Source organism: Erinaceus europaeus, chromosome 10 (assembly GCF_950295315.1).
Source record: "Erinaceus europaeus chromosome 10, mEriEur2.1, whole genome shotgun sequence".
NCBI lineage: Eukaryota > Metazoa > Chordata > Mammalia > Eulipotyphla > Erinaceidae > Erinaceus > Erinaceus europaeus.
The window spans coordinates 114,095,751-114,111,991 of NC_080171.1; the positions used below are offsets into that span (position 1 = coordinate 114,095,751).

Consider the following 16,241-nt stretch of genomic DNA (forward strand, 5'->3'; position numbering starts at 1 on the left):
GGTCTCAGTCTGGACAGTTTAATACCAGAACAATCTGGATTGACGGAATAGTGTCTCAGGGTCTAAATTTTCCCTTAACGTACTAAAAAGTTTAGGTGGCATTGTAGAATCTGAAAAGACAATCAGGCTTTTCTTTCCTGACCACAGCCATTCCGTCAGCATTTAACCTTGAAGTCAGGGAGTAGTGATTAAGAGGAGACAGTCTGCACCACTCAGATCCATCTCACTGCCCACCCAGACTCCGAACCCCAGGGCTGGCTGCAGGACCCGCACTGACAAGGCAGAGGGGCCAGGGGACTGACACCCCAGTCATCTCATAGTCCCCTTACTAAGAAAAATTATTTTTCCCAACAGTTAACGTTTCACTTACCCTTCTAATATATGTTGAACCTGAAAAATAAAATGTTTACCTTAAACTGTAATCTGAAAAGTGGCAGTCTGCATGCATGCCCATACCAAATTACTTGGAGGCAATTACAATTTAAAAATAAACTAAAGATCTGAGTAAATGGTACTGATTTTTAACATCCGTTATGACCTTTAATTTATAGAAGCAAATGAGGCGCACATTAAGACAATTAATGCATGAGTTCAGCTCAGGAGTGATGGAATTAAGAGTAACATTTGGATTTGACTCCATTTTACAAACTGCAGAGGGATTACAGAAAAAATGGAACCAGAAAAAGTCTTTGATTGTATGTGATGATGGTATACTGATGAGAACAGGTCAAAAATACATGACAGTCATAAGCTAATTGTACATGAGAACTCTGGTCTCTGAAGCAAGTTGTTCAGTTGTAGGTCTATGGTTATATACACAAAGATTAACATCACTGAAGAAACTGAAACACACAAATCCATTCAAGACACCAAGTTTCAAAAACAATGTCACAAGAAGTGTCTTATCTATGCAAAGCTCTCATCGGATACTAAATACAGTGAAACTAAGACACTGTGAAACCCTAGTTCTACTTTCTGCTTCAGCATGTTACAAAATCCTGCATCTTTTTTTCTGTAAGTGATTGTTGTAAAATTCACTCAGGATGAGGCAGAGGAACAAGTCAAAGTACCTGGAATGCCACCCTGAAGGGGACACTTCTAGGGAAACTAAAGAAATCGAATACAGTGTGTGACTGAATGGTATCAATCCTGACAGGATGGCACAAGCACAGTGTGTGACATCTTGAAATAAACTGCCAGTCCGAATGTAGAAAGTGGAAGGTAAACTTGGTGTCGAGCAGTTTGTAAGACAGAAAGACAGTGCAGCTGGCACCAGACACCCTGACGGAGAGCTGTGAACACTGCCCGCGTACCTTGGTCAGGACGTGGAAGATGTAGGGGTACATCAGCCCCTTCTTGTGCCGGTGCTCAGCCACTCTCAGCACCTCGGGTGCCACGGGGGGCAAGGGTGGGGTGGTGATGTCCATGTGGTTCCTGGTGGGCATGGACAGGAGGCACGGAATTGGCTGCACGGTGCCAATCTGGCTCCCCTTCATTTCCACGAGCTGGCTGCCCGAAGAGGCAGAGGACGAGCCTTCTGCCTACAGGGCAACAGGCGAGAGGGAAAGCAAGTTCAGGTCACACCACACTTTCTACCCCGAGTCCACTCACTCTACCTGCCACACACAGTACCACTCAAGGATGGAAAGTACTGACCCAGTCCTTCCATGGACAAAGGGGGGGGTGTGTGTGCATCCCCAGACACCTCAAGTTCTCAGGACCAGAAAAATGTCTGTTTCTACTGGGCCACCCAACCGATGTCCTGCTCTTGGGTCCTGGGTCCCAGAGGGGTGACACTGGCTTTTTGGGGATTGTGACCCTCTCCCCATCCCCACACCCTCCAGCCTCGGCATCCCACCTGGGTCTTGTTGCTAGTCCCTACTATCCCTGGAGATCCTATCTGACACCCGGAGAATCTCTCTATGCGTGGCTATCTGATAAGTAACTGCTGGCACTGGGATTCCAATCCAGGTAAACTAAGGCCTGCTTTAGTGAAAGAACCAACAACACAAAATCCAAATTCAAAAATTCTCTGGCCAGAACAACACAGAATGGTTTACTCAAAAACACACAAACCACAGGCCCCCACCCCCACGCCCCACCAAGCCAATGCTCTAACCGCGTGATGAGTCAGGCCCACAGCACTGATCCAGTGAGGGGCAGTGCTAGGCGGTGGCTGAGGGTAGGGGAGGTGGGAGGGAAGCTGAACTTTTTCTTTAAACTTGAGCACAGTCTTAATTGTTCAGCAAGAGCAATCGTTAGTTGCCCAATAGATGGCTGTTTTTCTTTCTTACAATAAATAAACACTGGAAATAATTGTGTGTTGCTTGATTTTGGGCTACCCTAAAGACATATTTTTCTGTTTTGAAACAAAACATGTTCTTTACATGGGTACGTAATTAAGTGCTTAATTTTATCCTTAAAATACAAAATGCCAAAACTGGTCTTAAACTCGTAGCTCATGGATAACTCACTAGTGTTTTCCAGAGTCTCCAATGGAGAGAGAACTGAAAATGCTTTAAATAAATGCAAATACAAGGTTTCTTTTTAAAAATTTATTCCTAACATTTATTTTTACAAGCTAATAATCCCATGGTGAGATTACATGAGATCTTAAAATGCTTCCTGATACTGCATCAAACAGTGATGTGTCTGAGTTAATGAGAGACAGCTCACCCTGAGGGTCTATGTGACTTTGCCGAGTTAGAGACATGTTTCTAATGATCACTATTAAACAACAGGCATGAGTTTAAAAGGGGGGGGGCAGGGAATGTTATTTTTTTTATTAGTAATGTAAAAACTCCAGGTGCTTTCCCATTTATCTCAAGGAAATCCTACAAATAAGTAGGTCTCTGTGATGCTCTGAGCCTACGACATCATGCAGGGACCATACAGGGGTCCACAGTCCACCTGCCCCATCCACCGGGCAAATGCCTGAGAATCTCTTCCCTTTTCATGCCTGCAAATGTTTGTAACTTCCTTCCCTCCCCACTCCTGCGAATGTTTGTTAGCATGCTTAAAAAAGGAAGGAAAAGGGAGTCGGGCTGTAGCACAGCGGGTTAAGCGCAGGTGGCGCAAAGCACAAGGACCGGCATAAGGATCCCGGTTCGAGCCCTGGCTCCCCACCTGCAGGGGAGTTGCTTCACAGGCGGTGAAGCAGGTCTGCAGGTGTCTATCTTTCTCTCCTCCTCTCGGTCTTCCCCTCCTCTCTCCATTTCTCTCTGTCCTATCCAACAATGACAACTTACAACAATAAAACAACAAGGGCAACAAAGGGAATAAATAAATAAAATAAATATTTAAAAAAAAAAAAAAGGAAGGAAAAAAAAAAAATATATATATAGCAGTTCAGGGGTTGGCAGAGTCCTATGCCTGGACTCTCAAGCACAGGGTCCTAAGTTCAATTCCTGGCACTGCATGTGTCAGAGTGATGCTCTGGTTTTCTCTCCCTCCCTCTTTTAAATAAGTAAATAAATCTCTATAACTTTTTTTAAACTCTAGCTTACTTTACGGTAAGAATATAGCATATAATATATAATACATAATTCAGCATATAAAATATACATTAACCAAGTGTTTAAGTAAGTTATCAGTAAGATTTCTGGTGAATAACTAGCTGTAGTAGTTAAATCTGGGGGAGGGAGTCAAAAGCTGCACACAGATATTGACTACCTGGGAGCTGACAGCCCCCACTTTAGAACAATTTTACCTTAAATCAACACCTGCACACTGACTGAGTTGCATTTGGAGAACTAGCGGTGTGGATGGCTACCTTTGTTTGGTCTCCTGGGTCTCCCCGTGCTCGAGGCTCTGAGCGGCTTCCCGTCTTCTCCCAGCCAATTTTGTTCCCACTGATATGGCTGTGTAGAAAGAACACAGTAACCGTTAGTCCTGACACTCCCCCTCACACACACAGGCACAACGAGAGGAAGGTCTGGCTGAGCCTGCAAACCCAAAAGCACATCCGCCTTCCCCGTCCCTCCTCAGATGGAGGTGATGTGCTCTCGCTGGGGGAGGAGAGCCGCACCCACACCTCACCAGCAGCTCAGGACAGCTATGGTGTGCTCAGCCACGAGATGGCAGGCCATAAGCCAGGCCTTGCCTTTAAAAAGCAGCCCATGATCTTGGGGTAACAAGATGAAAACCTGCATTTCACTGAATATTACCAGGTCGCAGAAGATGAAATGCCATCGATCAGATTACGTATCATTTAGTACCTGAGCACGGGATAGGATGGGCCAAGTGATGCCGAGCAGGTGCTCCTGCCACACCTGCAGAAGTCAGGGGCGTGCCCGCCTCCTCGCACAGGCAGGTGAGGGAGTGAGCAGGGCAGAGTGGGCACAAGTATACGATTTCCAAATCCAGGAGTCGGGCGATAGCGCAATGGGTTAAGCGCACATGGCGCGAAGTGCAAGGACCAGCTAAGGATCCCGGTTTGAGCCCCCGGCTCCCCACCTGCAGGGGAGTCGCTTCACAGGCGGTGAAGCAGGTCTGCAGGTGTCTGTCTGTCTCTTCCCTTCTCTGTCTTCCCCTCCTCTCTCCATTTCTCTCTGTCCTATCCAACAACATCAATAACAACAACAATAATAAAAACAACAAAGGCAACAAAAGGGAAAATAAATATATTAAAAAAAAATTTTTTTTTTAAATTCCAAATCTATGGTCTGAATTTAATCCCTGACACCACAGATGCTGGAGCGGTGAGCTAGTTGAAATAAATCTTCAAAATGACATGGGAGGGCACACCTAGTAGAGTGCGCAAGTCGCTATAAACAGGGCCCAGGTTCAAACTTCCGGCCCACACCTGCCAGGGGGAAGCTTCACGAGGGGTGAAGCAGTGCTGCAGGTGTCTCTCCCTACCCCATTCCCCATTCTCTGTCTTTAGCTCAAAAGTAAAAAAGGCTACCGGGAGAGGTGGATTAGTTGTACAGGCACCAAACCCCAGCAATAGGCCTAGAGGTACTAAAAATAAATGAATACAAACAAGTAAAAAATGGAATATGATCAAAATGCAGGGCAGAATATTGGGCTGCTGGACTGTCATGACACACTCTGGCCCAAAAGAACATAGAAACAATGGGTCAGAATGTGTCACAATAGTGTGAAGGCCCTCATTTCACAGCCCGTGTTCCTTTTTGTGTAGGCCACAGGTACAGAAGGAAGTCAACTGACTAAATTTATGAAATGCACCTGTTGCAGTGTTTGATGCCCGCCCTGAGCTGTCCACACTGCAGATGGGCCCCTCTGCAGGCTCACCATCCTAAACAGGCCCAAAGCAGAGCTGGCACTAGGGCGTCGGGGATCCTGCCCAGCACCCAGTCTTCTCACTACACCTTCACAGCATGTGGACCCGCTAACTCCATCTTCCAGGAAACTTCATTTCAGCTTTGACTACACACGGGGAAGGAAAAAAGTTGTGTTAAAAAAAAAAAAAAAAGTTGAGCAGGCCAGAGAGACAGCTCATCAGGTAGAGTGCCTGCACTGCGACACATGGAGCCCAGACACCACACTGGACTGGGGGGTGCTAGGGCACACTGGAGTATCTGTCCCTCTCTTTCTTTCTGAGGGAAAAGTGGCCCAGAGCTGGGAAATCATGCAAGCTGAATGCCCGAGCACAACAAGACAATCATAAATTTAATTGAAAAGGGGGGAAAGAAGAGCCATTTGTGCCATCTTAAACCAAGAACCACATCCCACACCGTGGTGTCTCAGTATCACACGTCAGTTCCTCCAGACCAGGCCCAGCTTGGCACCTCCAATTGGAGAAACTAACCTTGGGTTGGGACACCACGACTCCCAGGGACAGGGCACCTACAGGACTCAAGCAACCATGGCTCTGTCCACGCTCTGGGACTGGGGAGCATCCAGGGAATGCGAGTGCAGTAAGCATCTAACGTGTGTCGCTAAAATCCAGAGAAGACTGCAGGGCTTAAGTGGGCAGGAAGTCGGGAAGGTACGGGTGAGCCTCAGCGAGTCAGCGGCTCAGCGAGCCCTTTCTTTTTTACATTCAACAGTAAATACAATAGTTTGTACGTGCATAACATTTCCCAGTTTTCCCCATAATAATACAAACCCCAATAGGTCCTGTCATCTTTCTTGGACCTGTATTCTCCCCCCACCCCCACCTCCACACCCCAGAGTCTTTTACTTTGGTGCAATACGCCAATTCCAGTTCAGGTTTGTGTTTTCTACTTTCTGTTTTCTACTTATGTTTTCTGATCTTGATTTTCAACTTCTGCCTGAGAGTGAGATCATCCCATATTCATCCTTCTGTTTCTGACTTATTTCACTTAACATGAATTTTTCAAGGTCCATCCAAGATTGGATGAAAACGGTGAAGTCACCATTTTTTATAGCTGAGTAGTATTCCATTGTGTATATAGACCACAACTTGCTCAGCCACTCATCTGTTGCTGGACACCTAGATTGCTTCCAGGTTTTGGCTATTACAAATTGTGCTGCTAAGAACATAGGTGTACACAGATCTTTTTGGATGGGAGTGTCCGGTTCCTTACGATATATCCCCAGGGGAGGAATTGTAGGATCATGGGGTAGATCCATTGCTAGCCTTCTGAGAGTTCTCCAGACTGTTCTCCACAGAGGTTGGACCAATTTACATTCCCACCAGCAGTGTAGGAGGGTTCCTTTGACCCCACACCCTCTCCAGCATCTGCTGCAGCTACTTTGTCTGATGTGTGACATCTGATGTGTGACAGGAGTGAAGTGGTATCTCATTGTTGTCTTTATTTGCATTTCTCTGACAATCAGTGACTTGAAGCATTTTTTCATCTTTCTCAGCCTTTTGGGTCTCTTCTTTGGTGAATATTCTGCCCATGTCCTCCCCCCATTTCTGGATGGGGTTATTTGTTGTCTTGTTGTGGGGTTTGGGAAGCTCTTTATATATTCTGGTTATTAGCCTCTTGTCTGATGTAGGGCATGTAAAGATCTTCTCCCATTCTGTGAGGGGTCTCTTGCTTTGGGTAGTGGTTTCTTTTGCTGTGCAGAAGCTTTTGAATTTGATGTAGTCCCATAGGTTTATACTTGCCTTAGTCTTCTTTGTAATTGGATTCGTTTCATTGATGATGTCTTTAAAACTTATGTGGAAAAGAGTTCTGCCAATATTTTCCTCTAAGAATCTGATAGTTTCTGGTCTAACATCCAAGTCCTTGATCCACTTGGAATTGACTTTTGTGTCTGGTGAAATATAGTGGTTCAGTTTCATTCTTCTGCATGTTGCAACCCAGTTTTTCCAACACCATTTGTTGAAGAGATTCTGCTTTCCCCATTTAATAGTCTGGGCCCCTTTGTCAAAGATTAGATGATGTCCATAGGTGTGGGGGCTTACTTCTGGGCTCTCAACTCTATTACACTGGTCAGTGTCTCTATTCATGTTCCAGTACCAAGCAGCTTGAGGACAATGGCCCTATAATACAGTTTGAGATTTGGAAGTGTGATGTCTCCAGTTCTGTTCTTTCTTCTCAAGATAGTTTTGGCAATTCTAGGTCTTTTCTGGTTCCAGATAAACATTTGGAGCAATTGTTCTATTCTCCTAAAAAATGTGGTTTGAGTTCTTGATAGGGATAGCATAAATTTGTACGTGGCTCTGGGTAGTATATTCATTTTGATGTTAATTCTTCCAACCCATGAACATGAAATATCTTTCCACTTCTTTGTGTCTTTTCCAATTTCCTTGAACAGTGATTCATAATTTTTAGTATACAAGTCTCTCACTACTTTCGTTAGGTTTATTCCTAGATATTTTACTGTTCTTGTTGCTATAGTAAAAGGAATTGATTTCTGGATTTCAACTTCTTCTAACTTAGTATTTGCATACAGGAATGCCACTGACTTTTTAATGTTAATTTTGTAGCCTGACACCTTACTGCATACTGCATTGCCTGATGATTTCCAAAAGCTTCTTGCTGGATTCCTTAGGTTTTTCTGTGTATACTATCATGTCATCTGCAAATAGGGAGAGTTTGACTTCTTCTCTTCCAATCTGTATGCCTTTAATTCCTTGCTCCTGCCTGATTGCTATGGCAAGAACTTCCAACACTATGTTGAATAATAATGGTGATAGTGGGCAGCCCTGATCTGAGGGGAAATGCTTCCAGGTTTTCATCATTGAGTATGATGTTGGCTGTAGGTTTGCTATATATAGACTCCACTATCTTCAGGAATTTTCCATCTATCCCCATTTTTTGTAGTGTTTTGATCATAAAGGGATGTTGGATTTTGTCAAAGGCTTTCTCTGCATCTATTGATATGACCATGGGTTTTTTGGTCTTTTATTGATATGGTGGATCATGTTGATTGATTTACAAATATTAAACCAACCTTGCATGCCTGGGATAAACCCCACTTGGTCATGAACAATCTTTTTTTTTAAAAGTTTTATTTTATTTATTTATTTATTTATTTATTTATTTATTTTCCCTTTTGTTGTCCTTGGGTTTCTTTTTTAAATATTTATTGATTTATTCCCTTTTGTTGCCCTTGTTGCTTTTTTATTGTAGTTAACTGATGTCATTGTTGTTGGGTAGGACAGAGAGAAATGGAGAGAGGAGGGGAAGACAGAAAGGGGGAGAGAAAGATAGACACCCGCAGACCTGTTTCACCGCCTGTGAAGCGACCCCCCTGCAGGTGGGGAGCCGGGGGCTCGAACTGGGATCCTGACGCAGGTCCTTGTGCTTTGCACCACCTGCGCTTAACCAGCTGTGCTACTGCTCAACTCCCAGATGAACAATCTTTTTAGTATAGTGCTGTATCTGGTTGGCTAGAATTTTGTTCAATATTTTAGCATGTATGTTCATAAGAGATACTGGTCTGTAGTTTTCTTTTTTGGTTGTGTCCCTGTCTGCTTTTGGTATCAAAGTGATGTTGGCTTCATAGAAGCTAGAAGTGAGTATTCCAGTGTCTTCAATCTTCTGGAAGACTTTCAAAAGTAGAGGTACTAACTCATTCTTGAAAGTTTTTGTAGAATTCATTTGTAAAACCATTTGGTCCAGGACTTTTATTTTGGGGAAGGTTTTTGATAACTGCTTCAATTTCATTAGCTGTGATAGGCCTGTTCATGTTATCTAGTTCCTCTTATTTTGAAAATGATCCATGTGGACTAGGGTAAAATGTGTATTCCAGTTTCTTGGGATGAATGACTCTGAAAATGTCCAACAGTTCTAGTTTATCTATCTCTTTATTTATCTCCCTCTTGTCTTTAGTGATTTTCTGCCTGGATGATCTGTTGAGAGAGTGGGGTGTTATAGTCCCCTAGTATGACTGTGTTGCTGTTAATATATTACTGTAGCTCTTTCAATAGGTGTTTGATGTATTTAGATGGCTTCTCATTGGGTGCATAGATGTTAATAATTGTTAAGTCCTATTGATTGACTGATCCTCTGAGCATTAAGTAGTGTCCATCCCTATCTTTTTAAATTTTATTTACTTTAAAGTCTATCATGTCAGATATGAGGATAGCTATCCCTGCCCTTTTTTGTGGACCATTGGCCTGTATGATAGTTTTCCATCCTTTCACTTTTGAGTCTGCGTTTGTCTTGTTGACTTAGGTGGGGTTTCTGTAGACAGCATATTGTTGGGTTGTGTTTTCTGATCCATCTTCCTACTCTGTACCTTTTAATAGGTGAATTCAGGCCACTGACATTGATTGATATATCAAAGACTGAAGATATTTTAACGCCATTCTGTAGATCTTCTCCTGAGTTTCCTTGTTAGTTCTCTGTACCCTGGTGTCAGCACAGGGCCTCCCTGACACTGCTCCAGATTCTGTGGGCAGTAGCACAAAAGACTCACAGTTGCACTTGATGAGTCTCAGGGGAGTCCTCTCCTCCCTTCAGCCATTGTTGGTGAAACAGAATGGAGGTGGTGTCTCAACTGGTAAACTGTCAGACTGTTACCAGCCACTTAATCTCTCCCTAGGCTCCTCTGTCCCTGAGCCACACGCGTTTGCACTCACTGGTGATTTGGTGGCTTCCTGAAGTCACTCTAGTCATCTTGTTTCAGTCCCAGGTGGTTTCCTTTGGTTTTCCTAGTTAATCGAGGAGGGGAGGGGAGGGGAGGGGAGGGGAGGGGAGGGGAGGGGAGGGGAGGGGAGGGGAGGGGAGGGGAGGGGAGGGGAGGGGAGGGGAGGGGAGGGGAGGGGAGGGGAGGGGAGAGGAGAGGAGAGGAGAGGAGAGGAGAGGAGAGGAGAGGAGAGGAGAGGAGAGGAGAGGAGAGGAGAGGAACACCTCAGCGAGCCCTTTCAAGATGAGCACTGGCACTCCTGGGGATGAGGAGCGTTAAGCCACTGTCCTGCTTTGGGGACAATGGTCACTGAGTCCTGACAGCAAAGGGCACCTCCATGTGGTTTTGAAAGTCACACAGATGGAACTGTGGTGGCTCTGGATCTGCTGGTCTGTTGTCACTGTTGTGTGAGCCCCATGTGGAAAAGGGGAAACCATTCAGGAGACCTCTGGCCCCTTAGAGCCTCCTGTCTCCTCCGTAGCTTCTGGAAAGCCAGGGGATGCGGTCTGCTCAGCATGCTCTCAACTTGCACCTTGCGTACCAGGATGGGGATGAGCACCTCTCACTGTGACAGTTCTTCAGGAAGCCCACACCCTTTCTCTCTGACTGGACAGTGAGCAACCTCTTCTTACAACGATCAGAATCACTGGCTGTCCTGCATGTGGATTCCTACTCAAACAGACAGACAGTAAGACAGGGAACTCCCCTCTAGTGGACTGACACCTCCCAAAGTTACTGGTACTATGTGACATCTGTCCTGTAGGCTCCAGGTGCTAGGTCAGCACAGTGGGGCTTCCCTGGTGCCCTGTCTGCTATTCCCACTGTATGAGACCCCTGGCTCCCCACTTGCGGGGGGGGGGGGTCACTTCACGGGCGGTGAAGCAGGTCTGCAGGTGTCTGTCTTTCTCTCTCCGTCTGCCCTCTTCTTTTGATTTCTCTCTGTCCTATCCAACAACAATAGCAATGACAATAATAATGACAACAAGGGCAAAAAATTTTTTAAAGTTTTATCTAGATGCTCATATTATAAGATTTATTTACTTATTTATTGCCTCCAGGGTTATTGCTGGGGCTCAGTGCCTATACTACAAATCCACTGCTCCTGGTGACCATCCCCTCCTTTTTTTTTATTGGATAGGACAAAGAGAAATTGAAAGGCAGACACCTGCAGACCTGCTTCACCATTTGTGTAGCAACCCCCCTCTACCCCTGGCAGGTGGGAAGCTAGTGGCTCGAACTAGAATCTTTGTTGCAGGTCCTTGCACTTTATGTGTTTAACCCAGTGCGCCACTGCCTAACCCCTCATCCTTTAAGATTTTAAAATTTTACCTGAAAAGCATCTTGACAGTTTATCGTCATATTTCACTGTCTACAACAGCTCACACAACCACCCCGGGGTGCTCATGTGGGTGTGGTGTTCACTCCTGAACCTGAGACGGTCTGCTGAGCTCATTCAGCCACAGGGGGGCTTATCCATTTTCTCTGCCCTCCTAGCGTAGGCCAGTGATAACTGATGAGACATGGGTGCATAGCAAGATGCCCTCAGTCCCTGACTTAAACCCGGCCCCATCTGTCAGCACCAGACAACACATGGTCCTACCTGCAAAGCTATCCTGAGGGGCTTCACAGATGTGCTGGGGATACAGACAGCATAGCAACTCCCATAAAACCACGTCCCTGTACCAGGAGTGGTGGCTTAGTGGGGCCACAGCACATGCTAGGCTGGGGGCTGCGGATTGGGGGCAGGAAAGCTTGCAGCAGAAGAAATACACCAAAGCCACTTCAAGAGAAAGAGGTGAATGGGGCCAGGTGGCGGGGCACCTGGTTGAGCACACATATTACAATGTGCAAGGATCTGGGTTTAAGCCCCTGGTCCCCACCTGCAGAGGAAAAGCTTTGTGAGTGGTGAAGCAGTGCTGCAGGTGTCACACTCTCCCCATTCCTCTCAATTCCTCTGTCTCTATTCAATAAATAAATAAAGATAATAAAATTTAAAGAAGAGAGAGAGAAAAAAAAAAGGTGAACCAAGAGGGTATTTTCTAGGATGCCTAGGCAAGGATGTAGTATGAAATTCTGCCTTCTACATTAAAACAGAAGGTTTTTCACTCTATCGCTAGTTAAAGAGTACTGACAACTGTCACTTCATATGACTACAGACCCGTTATCGATTCACAAACCACTCAGAGACTCCTCATCATCTACACTGGAGCCTCTGGGCCCAGAAAGACTAAGGATGCATAACCAGAGCTGTCTGGGCCGTGCTGGGAGGATGGCCTCCATTGGCGTGGGCCTTTCTTTGTGCCAGCCAGTCAGCAAGCTGCTGCCTCCTTTTATACGCCACTCTGTCTTGCGTCACACACAGTCTGGAAAGCTTATTCAGATATGCCACTGAGAAGCCACACCTTGAAATCAAATACACACGTGGGGGAAATGGACGGTCACCACAGTGAAGGACTTTCAAATACTCAATTTCCAGTTGCCAGCAAGTTTGCCTGACACTCAGGGTCTACGTACATGTTCATACAGAAACAAGAACGCACACACACATATGGATTGAAATAAAAAAGTATATGAGAAAGAAAGACAGCAAGAGAATGGGGTGTGTGTGGTGAGACCTAACACAGGGAGACAAGGAACTGCGACAGTGGTCTTGTAAGTCACCATATCAGCTTCCCGTAAAGCAAATAAAAATATAATAAGGCAGTGGAAGGTCCTAAGATAGAATCCCGTTTGTGTGTGTTTACAGAGGGAAATTAGTATCTGAATACTCAATCATTTGACAACAGCTGCAGCATCTACAGAATGGAATCACAGAGATTCCCTTGAATTATGTGACACTGCACTAAGATGGAAACTGGCATATATACATATACATAAAACAAAAATTGAAGGCTTCAAGTAAGCAACCTCAGATCAGGCTGAAATCTTAATGGCCAATACACCAAGAAAAGCAGTACCAATACTTCCATAGAGATTGTGCTGTAATGCTTAATTCAGCCATAATAGGATCATAAGGATGTGATACGGGCAAGGATGAGAAGTAAAATGACTGAGACTGTATGCACTGATGAGACTCCAGGAGAAAATTAGAAGCAGCACACTTCTTATTTTGAAACAACTGCCATGGATTTGAGTGACTGGCCAGCTGTAGTCAGTTTAGGGGCTCAGCTCCTGTCCAACCGATGCAGTGAAAAGAAGCAGGAAAGAAGCAAGGAAGCTTGTGGAGAGGGAGGCGAGCACAGAGGGCACCCTGTTCACCATGCTAGGTGGCCCAAGATACCTCATCTGGTACAGATGCCACAAGTCTACAGGGACACAGAGAAAGCAACAATCAAGGCTCTATCCAGCAGCATGGTGGGGGTACCTAGAAACCCCCCATATGAAGAGACTAAAAGGCTGGGCAGTACTTAGTAAGGCGGTAGGGCAGGTTCTGCCCAGTGTACAGAGACACACATGTACTCAGACCACAACAGACACACCTGCATATTCAGCTGTATGACAGACAGACAGACAGAAGGAGCTGCATCTCATCAGCCAGAGGGTCTTGCCTCGTCTCCTGCCGTCTGTGTGCCTGTGGGCTTCCTGTCTTGTCAGAACAGTCCTTAAAGCTGCTCCACGTGTCCCGGGGCAGGTGTGCATCTGCTCTCGCAGGTGGGCTGCAGCCACCACGCCCACCTCACCACCTGGCGCAGCCTCCCTCAAGGGCAAGGGCGGGCTGCAGGGGTACAAGTGCAAGGACACTCGAGGCCTCTCCCCCTGCAGCTATGCCCACCTCCCTCACTGAACTTCATCTCTAAAAACAGACCTCTGCCCATTTTGTGGGTTAAAAAAAAAAAGTTCCTTTCTATTTATTCAGTTGCATTCCTTTGATGTTTCCAGTGAGGGTGCAAAGAGTACTCTGTGTGTTTAGGGACCATCTGTGTTTCCTTGTGAGCTGTGTGTAGGTCCTTTGCCATGTGAAACACTGACCTTTTAATCTGTGGGAGACTGAATCTGTAGGCAAGGCAACGCTCTCCTGATCCCTGACTGTCCCCATCATACAAAGCGGCGCAGCTCTTACAGAAGCCACCGGCAATCTATTAGGAAGGAGACCTCTTTTCACCAGAGCTCAGCTCTGGCTTATGGTGGGGTGAGGGATCGAACCTGGGGCTTTGGTACCTCAGATATGAGAGTCTCTCTGCATAGCCATTATGCTATCTACCCCTGGCTAAGATCTTTTATGGACTCTCCCACTGCAGTGCCAACTAACCTGCCCTGTAAGGAGTGCCTGTGGTGCGGTGCATATCCCGTGAGCTGGCTGATGGCCCTCCTCGACAGCTGTCCAAGTATTAGGGTCCAGCATTACAAATATTCTTTTGTTGACCTGTCAAGTCATGAGGACCAGACGCCCCAGAATCCAACTGTTTGGAATCTCCCCTGGCTGAAGAGCTGGGCCATCCAGACACCTGCCTCTTCCAGGAGCAAATGGCACCAAGATTGAGCAAACTCATTCCAGAGCACCGCTGGAATCCTTGCAGCCAAAGAACTAAGCAAACACTGGTGTTTCACAAGGCATTCGGAACAGAACTCCAAGTCCCCATGGTGTGATCTCCTGTGGTCAGGCCCCCCCCCACCCCCAGTCTCCACCCATACACTGGAGCTGTCTGCTCGCTGGACTCTGTTCTAGCTCAGACTTCGCCTCCCTGGAAGTGTTCCTGGCCCTGGGTCTTCCTATGGAGTGTTTTTTTCTTTTTGCCACCTGTGCGCCTCCCCACACTGGCTGTGTGCCTGCCAGGTGCTCAGGTAGAGTGCAAGCACTCAAGGATTGCCTGGCTCCCTCAAGTCCGTCTCAACAACACATGGGGGCAGGCTAAGGGCCTACCTTGAACCCAAACCAGGTCTTGACAATCTCCCATTCCTATTGTAACAGCAGCCCCCACCCCACCTCCCGCCATGGCTCGAGCAGCCGGAAGCAGCTGCACATGCCCATCAGACGACATCCCACACACTCCACGGTGCACCACAGCAAAGGACACCGGAAGCAGGCCGACTCTGCTCCGCAGGATCTCAACCACAGTGCTGCCACACCCCGCCCTTCCCTCCTGCCTCTTCTTGTTTTAATAACAGAAAACAGACTCCAGGAATGTAAGACATGTCGGAGCACACAGCCCGGCCCAAGCCCTCAGCTTCATAGACACTCTGCCTCCTTCACTACTGCCCTGTGCCCCCCACATGGAGCAGGTCTGTGCTGGAGCGATGCTGGAGCCCAGAGGTGGGAGGAGCTGAGGACAGATTCAGTCAAGCCAGGGTGACTGGAGCTCGCTGACCGAGAAGAGCTGACAGAAAAAAGATGTATTATTTTTATTTTTCCTCTTTGTTGCCCTTTTTTTATTGACATAGTTATTATTGTTGTTGTAACTGATCTTGTCATTGTTAGATAGAACAGAGAGAAATGGAGACAGGAGGGGAAGACAGAGAGGGGGAGAGAAAGACAGACACCTGCAGACCTGCTTCACCACCTGTGAAGCGACTCCCCTACAGGTGGGGAGCCGGGGGCTTGAACCGGGATTCTTAAACCAGATCTTGTGCTTGGCGCCATGTGCGCTGAACCTGCTGCGTTGCCACCTGGCTCCCAGAAGATGTATTCTTCTGGAGCTTCAGGAATACTTCTGCTGCCTCTCTCCGCCCACCCCAACCCCCACTTTTTTTTTAAAAGAGAACTACTCAGCTCTGGTTTATGCTGGTGCAAGGGACTGAATCGGAGACTTGAGAGCTTCAGGCATGAGTCTGTTTGCATAAGCATTATACTATCTCCCCTAGCCCACAGGACGTGCCCCGAGGGTCCCATGCACCATAAGCTACTGTGCTAGACACAGCAGTGGGCTGCTATGAGGAGGGAGTTAACTCCCCACACCGGGCCCCTGACTTCACACATATAAACAGCACACTGTGAGCCACACAGAACACACAGGTGACCTCCGCACCTGGCAGGGTACATTCTAAAACCCCCAGTGGGAACTGAAACCCCAGAGTCCCAAGCCTTACATATAAGCCACGCTTTTCCAATATGTACAAACAGGTATGCTTCTGATAAAATTCAGTTATAAATTAGATACACTGAGAGGTTAACAATGGTAACTGAAGCAGGTCTGCAGGTGTCTTTTTTTTTTCTTTCTCTTTATTGGGGGGTTAATGTTTTTACATTTGACAGCAAATACAAAAGTTTCTACATGCATAACATTTCT

The 16,241-nt window shown here is 46.4% G+C and overlaps 1 protein-coding gene across 1 annotated transcript in view; it reads right to left on the reverse strand.

Moving 5' to 3' along the window:
* The window catches only part of FAM120A (family with sequence similarity 120 member A), a 114,005-nt gene that overhangs the window by 41,463 nt on the left and 56,301 nt on the right, over positions 1 to 16,241 (reverse strand). Inside the window, exons 8-9 of the mRNA XM_060200551.1 lie at positions 3,773 to 3,860; positions 1,314 to 1,541 (exon numbers count right to left, since the gene is read on the reverse strand). Of these exons, the coding sequence (XP_060056534.1) occupies positions 1,314 to 1,541; positions 3,773 to 3,860 (316 nt within the window). The remainder of the gene's footprint in view (positions 1 to 1,313; positions 1,542 to 3,772; positions 3,861 to 16,241) is intronic.